This window comes from Rhinichthys klamathensis, unplaced genomic scaffold (assembly GCF_029890125.1).
Source record: "Rhinichthys klamathensis goyatoka isolate OS25496 unplaced genomic scaffold, OSU_Roscu_1.1 h1tg000228l_1, whole genome shotgun sequence".
Classification (NCBI taxonomy): Eukaryota; Metazoa; Chordata; class Actinopteri; order Cypriniformes; family Leuciscidae; genus Rhinichthys; species Rhinichthys klamathensis.
The window spans coordinates 2,514,935-2,525,872 of record NW_026606752.1 but is presented as its reverse complement, the minus strand read 5'-3'; the positions used below and the strand labels follow the sequence as shown (position 1 = coordinate 2,525,872).

Sequence of the window (10,938 nt, the reverse complement as noted above, 5' to 3'; positions counted from 1 at the left end):
TTTCTTAAAAGCCGTTGGGTCAGAAGAATCAATGTTCAAGCCTAAAGCAGCGACTCTCAACTGCAGTTTTTTACATTGGACAGCAAGTGGAAACTCCGAACCACAATTATTATTGTACTAAAGTGAACGAATAATGTCATTAACTCTTTCCCCGCCATTGCTGGAAGATTCACTGTAATAAGATAGAGGGTGCTGTGATATATATATATATATATATATATATATATATATATATATATATATATATTTTAGCACGTTAAAATATTCATACAACAAAATATTTTAGGGGCTATGAATGTTTTGTGAAAATGATTTTAAAAAAACACTGGCAGTGATTGGCAACTTTAAAAAAAAAAATGCTGGCAGGGAAAGAGTTCAAATCAAACGTATTTTGGTACAAATTTCACACTATTAGAGTTTGATTGGACACATTCTTTGACGTTAGCAAAAAACACGGGAAGACAGTATTTGAGAATCGGAAAAAGTTACTAGACTGTATTTAATGGCTTTATTGAGGGAAAGAACTACAATCCCATGAAGCATTGAGAACAGCATAATCAAATTAAAAGTGGTGGAGAAATATAAAAACCCTTTTAAAAAGGTTGATTTATATACAAAAATAATTCCGTATTTTGAGAGAGTGGGGAGATCGACAGATCTTTGCTGCAGTTTGCTTGTTTCGACTCTGATTGGTGGAGTTTTCTGTAGAGCATCATGGGTAATGTAGTTTCTCACCACAAATTCTGCAGTTATTTTAAAACTACGTTAAAATAAGGCGGGCTGACGTCTTCAACAAAAGCAAATATCATCGATTAACAACCTCAGTAAGGCTGTCTTTAAATATTTTGAGGTTATCATTCAAAATCAACTTCCCAATGGAGAAAAGTAATACATTTTTACTACGAGTTTAATTTTGCTACTCAGTTGCATTTTTCTCTACCGCTCATGACCCAGTTGAGAATCGCTGACTTGAGAGTTGAAGTTGTGCATATTTAGTGTAAAACAATCTTATTCGATTCTAATTAACTTTAATTACAACATAGGATACAATGATAAATGTACATTATTAACAAGGTTAAGTGATAAGCAAGTAAACTAATGTAAAACAGTTGACTGTACTGGTCTGTAAAGATTCAAATCATTCACCGGAATCACTTGTTTTCCCTGAGATTAGTAGGCAACTACTGGTTAGTAGATTTCAGAATGGTACCGTTAGCTTATATTATGGTTATTACAGTTTAATGTCATGCGACATGATCGAGTTATGAATTTCCTGAGAGAGTGGAATGTATTTCTTTTGCGTCAGATCCAGGAAGTAGAGAGGATCTTGTATTAATGTTGGGTCAAAGCCTTCCTCCACCAGCTTCACTTTTTTCATCTTGAAAGTTCCTGTGACTTCCAAGGAATTCTGAAAGACAAATTTGCCTTTGCTGAGTTTCACAGAGCGAAGCCGAGACTGGAGAGGACGGCGTCTACGAGCAAGATTCATGGGAATGTCTATAGGTAAGATGGCGTACCTGAATTCGGATGAATCGAGGTCTGGCGTACACCGGAAGATAGTTGGCCAAGACACTGCAGATGGTGCCGCAGTCAAACTCTCTGCCCTCTTTCAGTTTCACAGCGGCCATTCCAATCCTTCCTTCATGGCCTGAAGACACCGTCCATTTGAATATTAAAACATACGGTAAGCATGTTGTTAGATTTGAATAATGATGAGAATTGTTAGGAATGTAATGATTCATCATACACTTGCCGACTTTGAAATCGCGTGAGTTTGTTCTGAACAACCCAAATTGTAACCAGACACATTCCTATCAAACATGTTTCATATCATATTCATTCATGCTTCATGGAATCATAGTCTAAAGCTAAAGAATTGGAGTATGTTCCAATCATCTATGTGATTTTATGTGAAAACTGATAACTAAAAGACTGTAAATCTGGGCAAAAGTCGTGTTGAATCTTACAGCCATAATGCTTTATACTCAAGAAACAAACAAACAAAAAAACTAGGGCTGTCAAAAGATTAATCGCATCCAAAATAAAAGTTTGTGTGTACATAATATATGTGTGTGTACTGTGTATAATTATTTTGTATATAAATGCACACGTATATATTTCAGAAAAATATGTTATTTATATTTAAAATGTTTATATTTATATAAAATATACATTATATATAGGCTACATTCAGTCTATATACATGCAAATATTTCTTAAATACACATGCATTTGTGGGTATTTATGTATTAAAAATAATTATACACAGTACACACACATTATGTAAACACAAACTTTTATTTTGGATGTGATTGTTTGACAGCCCTAAAAAAAAAAAACAGCTTATTGATTCTTTTTTTTAAAATACATTTTTAAAATGTAATATTTAATATATTATTAAGGACCACTTATTACAGCAAAATTTGGTTCTTTTGAATGTTTTTTATTATATTTTTACATTTCCAAATCTAATTTAAAGGGATATCCCAATTTTCTTCTTTTACTCACCCTCATGTCATCCCCGATATATATGACTTGCTTCAGATAAACACAAATTAATATCTTTAGGAAAATAATCCATCTCTTTGAGTCCATGTAATGGCATTAAATGGTTACCGCTCAGTGGACGGTTATATCCGCAGATTATCCGCAGGTCAAGTAGCGGGAGGGATGAGAGATGAATCATGCGTTCATTTTAATAAAGACTCTTTTACTTCCATTTTCAACAACAAAGTATATCTCTCCAGGGGAAACCAATCAAGGAAATCATGTGCCTTTGAGCACCTCCCAATGGCCATTATATATAACACAGAGGGAAAAAAGATCTTGCTCAAAAATAAAAATTCTGTCAGCATTTACTGTCATTATTTGTCGTTCCAAACTCGTAAGACTTGCGTCCATCTTCAAAACACAAAGATTTTTTTTGAGATTTCTGTCCCTCCATTGACAGCCTACGCAACTACCACCTCGATGCTTCTAAAAGGTCATAAAGAGATCATAAAATTAATCCATATGAATTAAGCGGTTTAGTCCAAATTGTCTGAAGAGAAACAATCGCTTTATATGATGAACAGATTTAATTAAGGCTTTTATTTGCATATAAACTTTCATTAGCTTCCGCTAGAGGTTTGTTCTCGCGCGTTAAGCCGGTCCGCTTGAGCTTCTGTTTACGTTCGCTGATGAATGTTTACATGTGAATAAAAGACTAAATTCAATCTGTTGATCATATAATGCGATTGTGTCTCTTCAGAAAATACGGACTAAACTGCTTGATTCTTATGGATTAGTTTTACGATCTCTTTTCGAACAAGTTTTTGAAGCGTGGCAGTGGCAGTGGCGTAGACCGTCAATGGAGGGGCAGAAATCTCTCAGATTTCATTAAAAACTTCTTCATTTGTGTTCTGAAAATGAACGAATGTCTTACGGGTTTGAAACAACGAGGGCGAGTGAATGATGAGAGAATTTTCATTTTTGGGTGTATTAACTCTAATAACTTAACAGCTTTAACTAAAAATATACACATGCTTAACAGAAATTATTCAGATAAGAATGTTTTCCAACATGATGGAAAATATCAACGTGTTTAAAACTTAATTTTATGTCAGGCACTAATTTGCAGACCAGCTACGCAGTTGCGAATTTTTAAAAAGGAGAACTAAAAACAAAACAAAAGGAAGGAAGAAAGAAAGAAAAGCACTGTGTGGGACCGTTTCAGTGAAGTAGTTAACCAGGACCAATCAAGTGCTGGGTATGTGATATATAACGACTGTATATGACCAACTATTTCCAGCCTTTGCTTGGGCTGAACGCATTTAATTTCTTGAGTGTGTTCGGGAAGTTGCAGTGACGGAATCTGACAATTTATGTATGAAGGGAGTAAGGCCTGTGTTTAGGCTAACCAAAGTGTGTGTTGTGCAAGCGTCAACCGAGCGGCAGCCATTTATTGGCATTATATGAACTCGCAGAGATTGATTATTTTCCAAAAAATCTTTGTTTGTGTTTATCTGAAGAAAGAAAGTCATATACATCGCAAACAATTTTCGGTTAAGGTAATGACGTGGTTTAATAAATCAAGCAACAGCTCTAACTAACATGCAGTTCATAAGTATCATCATGAAATCCATTCGACTCCCAACTCTTTTCCATTCGAATCATTTTTATATGCAAATTATAACATGTACCTTCAACTTTGACTCCATACACATTGGCCTCCTCGATGCAGTCCACCATCATGAGAATATCCGCCACCTCAGTTGTAGCCACATTCTCGCCTTTCCACCTGCAATAACAAATGACGATGCAATGCTTCAAACTCCAAGTGTGCAAATGCACTTCACAGCAGCTTCAGCTGAAGCGCCGCTACCTGAACGTGTCTCCAACTCGATCCTGAAAGTACACGAAGTTCTCGTTGTCGATCCTCAGCAGATCTCCACTGTTGAAATACAGATCTCCTTTCACAAACACATTACTAAGTCTCTTCTTCTCGGTCTGCTGCTTGTTACCAGCGTAGCCGACAAAAGGGGTGTGTTTCGTGATCTTCCCGACCAGAAGGCCCACCTCATCTATGAAACATTTAATATCGACAACTGTAGAGTTATAGATGCCCATGTAACATGTTAAACATTAACCTTTTATGACAGTGTTCCTAACAAAAGGTCAATGGAAGTTAAGAGTCTCAAAACCTCAAATACTAGACTAAACAAACACATCGTACTCTCTTTACTGATGCCACATGGCAATAAAATTAATTATACCGCAAAAACCTCAAAGCTCTACCTCTTCCGACTGGGATACACAGACCCTCAGTGTTCCTCACGGGTTCTTCTTTCTCAATGTCAAACTTGATGAGGGCAAAGGGGAAAAACACCTGTGGAATACAATGGCAATCAAGCTGACTTTACACAAAGGTGCCTTTCTCGATGTTAAGAAATGTGTTGTCACACTTACCTTGCTGACAATATTGATACGGCCGACCACTCCGACTTTATCGGTGTAATTGATGAAGCCGACATTTCCCTCCGTGGCAGCGTAGAGCTCTCGGACATTAATGCGTCCGAAGCGGTTCAGGAAATCTTTCCAGACGTCTGCTCGTACGCCATTACCAATGGCGATCTTCACCTTGTGGTCTCGGTCATTGTCTTTCTGCAAAGCGGAAAACAGAACAGCCCAGTTTGTGGTTTCATCTTTGCACTGCCTCAAAGTTTCCAACACAATAGTTCTGTCCAAAACCAAATGAGTTGCCTTCTAAGTGTAACCAAGCGGTATTCGAACCGGGGTCAAGAGGAGGCGGGCGCGCTAACACGTGCCTCTTGAGACCGGGGGAGTGAGGTTTACACGCACAGCTCTTACTGGCCTACGTCTGTTACACTCACCCCCCTAAACCTCACTCCAACCCGAGTCACGGCACCAAATGTAACCGGTCCTAATCTATCCACTCAGAGCAGGGTTCAAACCCGGGTCTCTGGAGTATTCAGTAGCGAAACCGAAACTGCTGCTCGGCTCTACTGGTTGGAACTACTTTAGTTGGCAAAATAGAGGAAAAACTGCTATATCGACAATATTCTGGCTTTATTGACAATATTGTCTAAAATTTAAGTCAACTAATAACATATTAACATTGATTTTATACAACAATTCAATAAACAATATCACATTTGCTGATATTTGGGGAAACAGCACTTTTGCCTGTGTGAGACTGCTTATAAATATATATTATTTTTTTTACTTATATGGAGACTTTTTTGCACCATATCTTGGTTTTTGGAAGCATTGGGTCTCATTCATGAAACATTCGTAAATATACGAGTAAATATGAGAGTGATTTGCGCGTAAAGAGACCTTCCCGAAAACTCATCTCCTGATTCACAAATACTTCGTAAACGTCAGATGTGATAGTGAAATGTGTGAGTGTGTGTGTTAATGAATTCCAATCAGTCGTAAATGGGACACGCGTGCACGCTCATTCTCAATAACCATAAATCCCGCCCATTAAATCCGACTGACAACTATATATGGGCATCATATTATGACACCAAACGAAGGATTTCAACATGTCTTCTCAAAAGCGAATGAAAAAGAAACATTTCTCAGATGCAGAAATCCAAGTTTTATTATCAGAAGTTCATTCAAAACACCACATTTTATTTTCAAGCGTAGGCTACATAGTGGCGTATCAGGTCCTAAAAAAAAGGAAGCTTGGCAGCATATTACAGATGCAGTTACTGGAGTTTCATCTGTTAATCAAACAGTCCAAGAAGTAAAAAGAAAAACCGTATGTAATTACTATATATAGTATTTTTTCAAAATGCTGTGTAAATATGTACCCGATTAAGGTGAATTAAAATGCAGCCTTAGTTATTAATGAGCAAAACGTTCGGGTGTTAAACTCACTATTTACGCGTGGCTGGGAGCAGGTGTAGATTTCTAACGTACCAACTAACATTTGGAAAATACGAACATTTTAATGAATCCGAAAATTTACGCCAGAACCACTTTACACACGATTTACACAAAAATTCGTTCTGCTCGTGTTTCATGAATGAGACCCAATGTTACTAATTTTGATGGTAGTTTTGCCCCAAGCCCCCGTTAATTTTCAACCCTTGGGGACGGGACACTTTGAAACATAGCAAAGGTTTTAGCAAAGGTTTCTTTTTTTACTGCAGAAAATGGAACTTTTTGGACACGAAATTTGGCAAAAATGTCAGTAATGTGACCACACCTTCATAAGGCAGCGTAATTTTGCTACCTTTTGGACAAGCCTTTGTAACAGACGTCTAGGGACAGATTTTGGAACAGAGCTAATAAAAGTTAAAACCCCAATTTGAAAGAGAAATATCTTCACACTTATAAAACATGATACGTGTTTTTACCTTTGGTGTATTGCAGAGGTAGCGCAGTGTTTCACCAATGTACTGCATCACAGTTATGTTGTACTTCCGGCAGTCGTCCCAGAACTGAGAGGCAGAGAACTTTCTCCGCAAAACAACAGTGTTACCTGGAAACAACGTTCATTTGTGAGCTGCGCTATAACCAGTCGAGCATTTCTAAATCTATAAAGTGGCAAATCATATAATCCATTATACCTCTTTCAATGGATCCGACGAGTCCGATGAGGAATCCAGCGCTGTGATACAGAGGCAGATTGATGTAGAATATGTCTTCAGACGTCACTCCACAAACACCCTGGATGAATGACGAAGCCCAGACCCTTTCATGGGTCACATAGGCTGCCTTAGGAAGACCTCCATGGACCAGAATACCCGTGTTATTTAGGGACGCATATTTTTACAGCACATAGAGTCATAAACAGCGTGTTTTATTAGCAGTATCAGCCTGATTTGGTATGCTATTGAACGGAATATAACAATACAGATTACATAACCCACTACATTTGGCCTGGACTGATACCTGTAGTGCCAGAAGTGTAGATATACAGTGCTGTACTCCTGATATGGACGTTGGACCTGAGAGACGGGGACAGCGGCTTATCTGAAGCCTTAGCGATGGCCTGACCAATACACTGAATGCCGTCTGTAGTGCTCTCATCTGACAGGAGGTATACAGTTATCCCCTTTTCTTTCAGTGCTGGCAAGATCTCCTCAACAGCATCACGAAGCTCTGCAAGAGAAACAAACACTTAACTGCAAAACTCTTCAACTCGCTCGCATCAATTCAGAGGCTTGAAATGTTTCAGTCTGACTTTCAATGTGACATCTCATTTAAAAATATATATTATTTTAACACTAAAAAAAAATCTGAATCCGACATCATGGATAAGTCTGCCAAATATCTGTCCCCAAAGAAGTTGTCCTGTTTTCACATGCACAGCATGTGCTTGAATCCTCTAGGCCAGTGTTTCTCAAACTTTTGTCTTATGTACCCCTTAACCACATAAGCAGGGCTCAAGTGGGTTACCACTGCTAATTTTAACTCAATATTATCCACCTTAAATTTCAATATGGAGGTATTGTGAATGTTTAAGACTGAAAGTTGAATAACTAAATGGTAAAACTATTTGCAGCTACAAACCAATGCGTTTTTAGATTACGATAATGTATTGCTAAAATATTATTAAATATTGTTAAATTAAAATGACTACAAATACCAGTTTGCAGCATAAAGGAGTGTTTTTGTACAGCTAAAATAAGTTGACATCGAAAGCCTTGCACATTAAAGTTAAAAAAAGGCATTCACGTAAAAAAAAAATTAGGAGGATATTGGATATCAGTTATCATTATTGCAAATTTTTGTAAAAAAAATGGGGTGGGATGGATGGGGATGAGGGGTTAGGGCTCAAGTTCTGTTTTTTAGGACTCAAGAAGGTGGACTGGTTTTTAACGGTTCATCGCCATGGTAACTTACGCTACACAGGAACAGGTTTTATTCTGGTTTATTCTGGGTTAGAGATCGCAGAGCAAAACTGGACCAATCAGCTGTGAGCAAAGTGACATGTATCTGATGCAATAAAGCCACTCCCCCTGTATCTCTCGCTCCAAATTAAAGCTGTTTATAGTGATTTTTTATATATAGGTTTACAGTGAGACAAAATTGCTCATCTTTTCCTGCTAATTATTTATTATATTTATATAATATGAATTTTATGGAAGGCTGTTTCCGCCTAAGAATAAAAAAATAAAAAGGTAGCCTAATTGCGAATTTTTTCCTCACAATTGCGAGTTACATCAGAATTGCGTGTTATAAAGTCGCAATTGCGAGTTATAAAGGCAAAATTGCGAGAAAAAAATATCTGAATTGCGAGATATTCTTCTGACTTCTGAAGAGAAACTTCTGACTTTATAACACGCAATTGTGAGTTTATATCTCACTATTCTGACTTTGTTACACACAATTGCAACTATATCACGCAATTCTGACTTTATAACGCAATTGCGACTTTATATCTTGCAATTCTGAGAAATACAGTCATAATTTCGAGATGTAAACTCGCGACTTCACCGCCATGTAAGAGATGTAAACTCGCAATTGTGAGATAAAAAGTCGCAAATATCTTTTTAAAATGTTTTATTCGGTGGCGGAAACAAGCTTGCATTCAATAATTAGCCTAGCCTATTAATTGACAAGTAGGCTAATAGACTATTAAACTTGGCTTTTAAATTAATATAAATATAATACATGCATATATACTGCTTTTAAACAACGTGTATTCATTTGAGCTCTTTGCGAACCTATAATTATTCGGCCCATTTCTCTGATTCACATCATGCATTGATATTTTATTTCAGCTGCTTTCTCAAACTTACGCTGCAGCAGCAGTGTTTATTCCTACCTTGTAAACGCTCTTAACTTCATTATACTTCACAAAATGATTTCCAATGTTCAGAAGAGAAGTGAATCAAGCCGACGCTCTCCAAGTCCCGCGTGATTGGCTGTTTGCAGCACCTGTCACACTTTCAGGTGCACGCGCTTCAGAGTTAGTGATCACAAACTGAATCAAACCCTCGACAGAGACCGTTTATACCGAGCTTTGCGAGACCGCTGAACCTGATCTAAACCAGGCTGGATATATCTGAATTTGTCAACTCTAAACCTAATCTGAAACTCAGAGTTTGTTCAGCTAAAGCTCCGTGCAACAGCACAGCTCATCGTATCCCTGCGCAGTGTTGTTGCATACCATACCAATGCGCTGTTGTGTCAGAAAGAATGCCGGTTAACCAATTAACTAGATAAAAAATACTTTATAACAAAATAATTGCATCCTTAATATTTGTAGTAACATTGTATAAAAGAAAAAAAAATGTAATTGAAAGTTGAAACTCTGCTATAGCCTATGTAATATTCACTGTCTGAGCCCTTTAGTTGTGATTATATTCACAATGTGGCCTACCTTAATGCATGCGTACGTATATATTTTTTTAGTCATAATTTCTGTTTTATATATTTAAGAAAGCAAAGTACTTTTCAAAAGTGTGTAGGCTACACATTAAGAGAATGGTTGCGAATCAGTGCCAAGGCCTCGAAGCGACTATAGTAGGCTAGCCATGTATATGATCTGTATATAGACTATAGTCTACATCCATGTATAGGCGCTCTGAAGAGAGCTACTGTATATACATATATATGTCTCACCAGCAGCTGCTATGAGCACGTTCGCGCCGCAGCAGGAGAAGCAGTGAAGGAGTGATTTGGATCTGATATTGAAGTTCAGGAGTGCAGCGGGACAGCCCAGCTTGGCCAGGCCGAGCCAGGTCCACACGAACCGAGGCTCGTTCCCCAGGAAGAGCGCGACCGTGTCCCCTTCTTTAAGCGCGGCCACCGAGCGCAAAGCATCCGCCACTTTGTTACTCTCCTTATCCACCTCCTCATAAGTGTAAGTCTTCCCCTCGAAATGAATAAACGCTCTCCGCGGGTGTTTCTTTACTGCTTCCAAAAAACAGTCCACAATACTATAGAATGGAGTTTTCCTTTTGTATACGTTTAATCGGATTCCAAATCCAAGCGCTCTGTATATATACACGCAGTCCTGGAAAAAATACGGGAAGAAAGTTTTCAGCAGCGCTGGGAGAAGAGCCAAGCCCGCGAGAAGAGTCATCCACATATACATGCTTACTAGAGTTTGTACAATACTAAGGGTTTGAGATTAACTACATGCCATAGCCTGACACTACTTCCACAGTCTTAAAATTCATGGGCCACATACTCTAAACGCAAGTTCAGCCCTTTTGGGGATCCAGAGAGAGATTATATTATTCTGATCCACCCCCGACTCAAGAGCCTCGTCGGGTTGCCAGATCCTTCTTCAACTCGGTGCGGTTGTTTACGCACCAATAAAATAGTTTAAGTCTGTCATTACATTAAAATATGCCTAATTAATCGCAATTAAACTTTTTTGTAGTTAACTTAACAAATTGTTTTGAAAATAAAATATGTAATAAGCATTTTAGTTCTTTATGCATCATGCCACATACGTTTTCCTGG

The 10,938-nt window shown here is 37.9% G+C and overlaps 1 protein-coding gene across 1 annotated transcript; it reads right to left on the bottom strand.

Moving 5' to 3' along the window:
• Positions 1 to 1,089: 1,089 nt before the first annotated feature.
• Positions 1,090 to 10,694, bottom strand: zgc:101540 (hsFATP2a_ACSVL_like domain-containing protein). The gene is made up of 10 exons (XM_056265013.1): positions 10,090 to 10,694; positions 7,411 to 7,620; positions 7,086 to 7,244; positions 6,873 to 6,997; positions 4,948 to 5,142; positions 4,777 to 4,867; positions 4,364 to 4,562; positions 4,182 to 4,279; positions 1,518 to 1,648; positions 1,090 to 1,408 (listed from the first exon to the last, which is right to left on the bottom strand). Exons 1-10 carry the CDS (start codon positions 10,562 to 10,564, stop codon positions 1,232 to 1,234), a joined length of 1,860 nt encoding a protein of 619 aa, XP_056120988.1. The 5' UTR covers positions 10,565 to 10,694; the 3' UTR covers positions 1,090 to 1,231.
• Positions 10,695 to 10,938: the final 244 nt, after the last annotated feature.

Bases quoted from the DNA above. Each gene is read 5' to 3' on its own strand.
- zgc:101540 (XM_056265013.1), bottom strand. From the start codon at position 10,564: ATGTATATGTGGATGACTCTTCTCGCGGGCTTGGCTCTTCTCCCAGCG. The intron at 7,245-7,410 runs GTATCAGTCCAG...TGGTCCATGGAG, and splicing joins CTACACTTCTGGCACTACAG to GTCTTCCTAAGGCAGCCTAT. The intron at 1,649-4,181 runs GTACATGTTATA...CGGTGTCTTCAG, and splicing joins GTATGGAGTCAAAGTTGAAG to GCCATGAAGGAAGGATTGGA.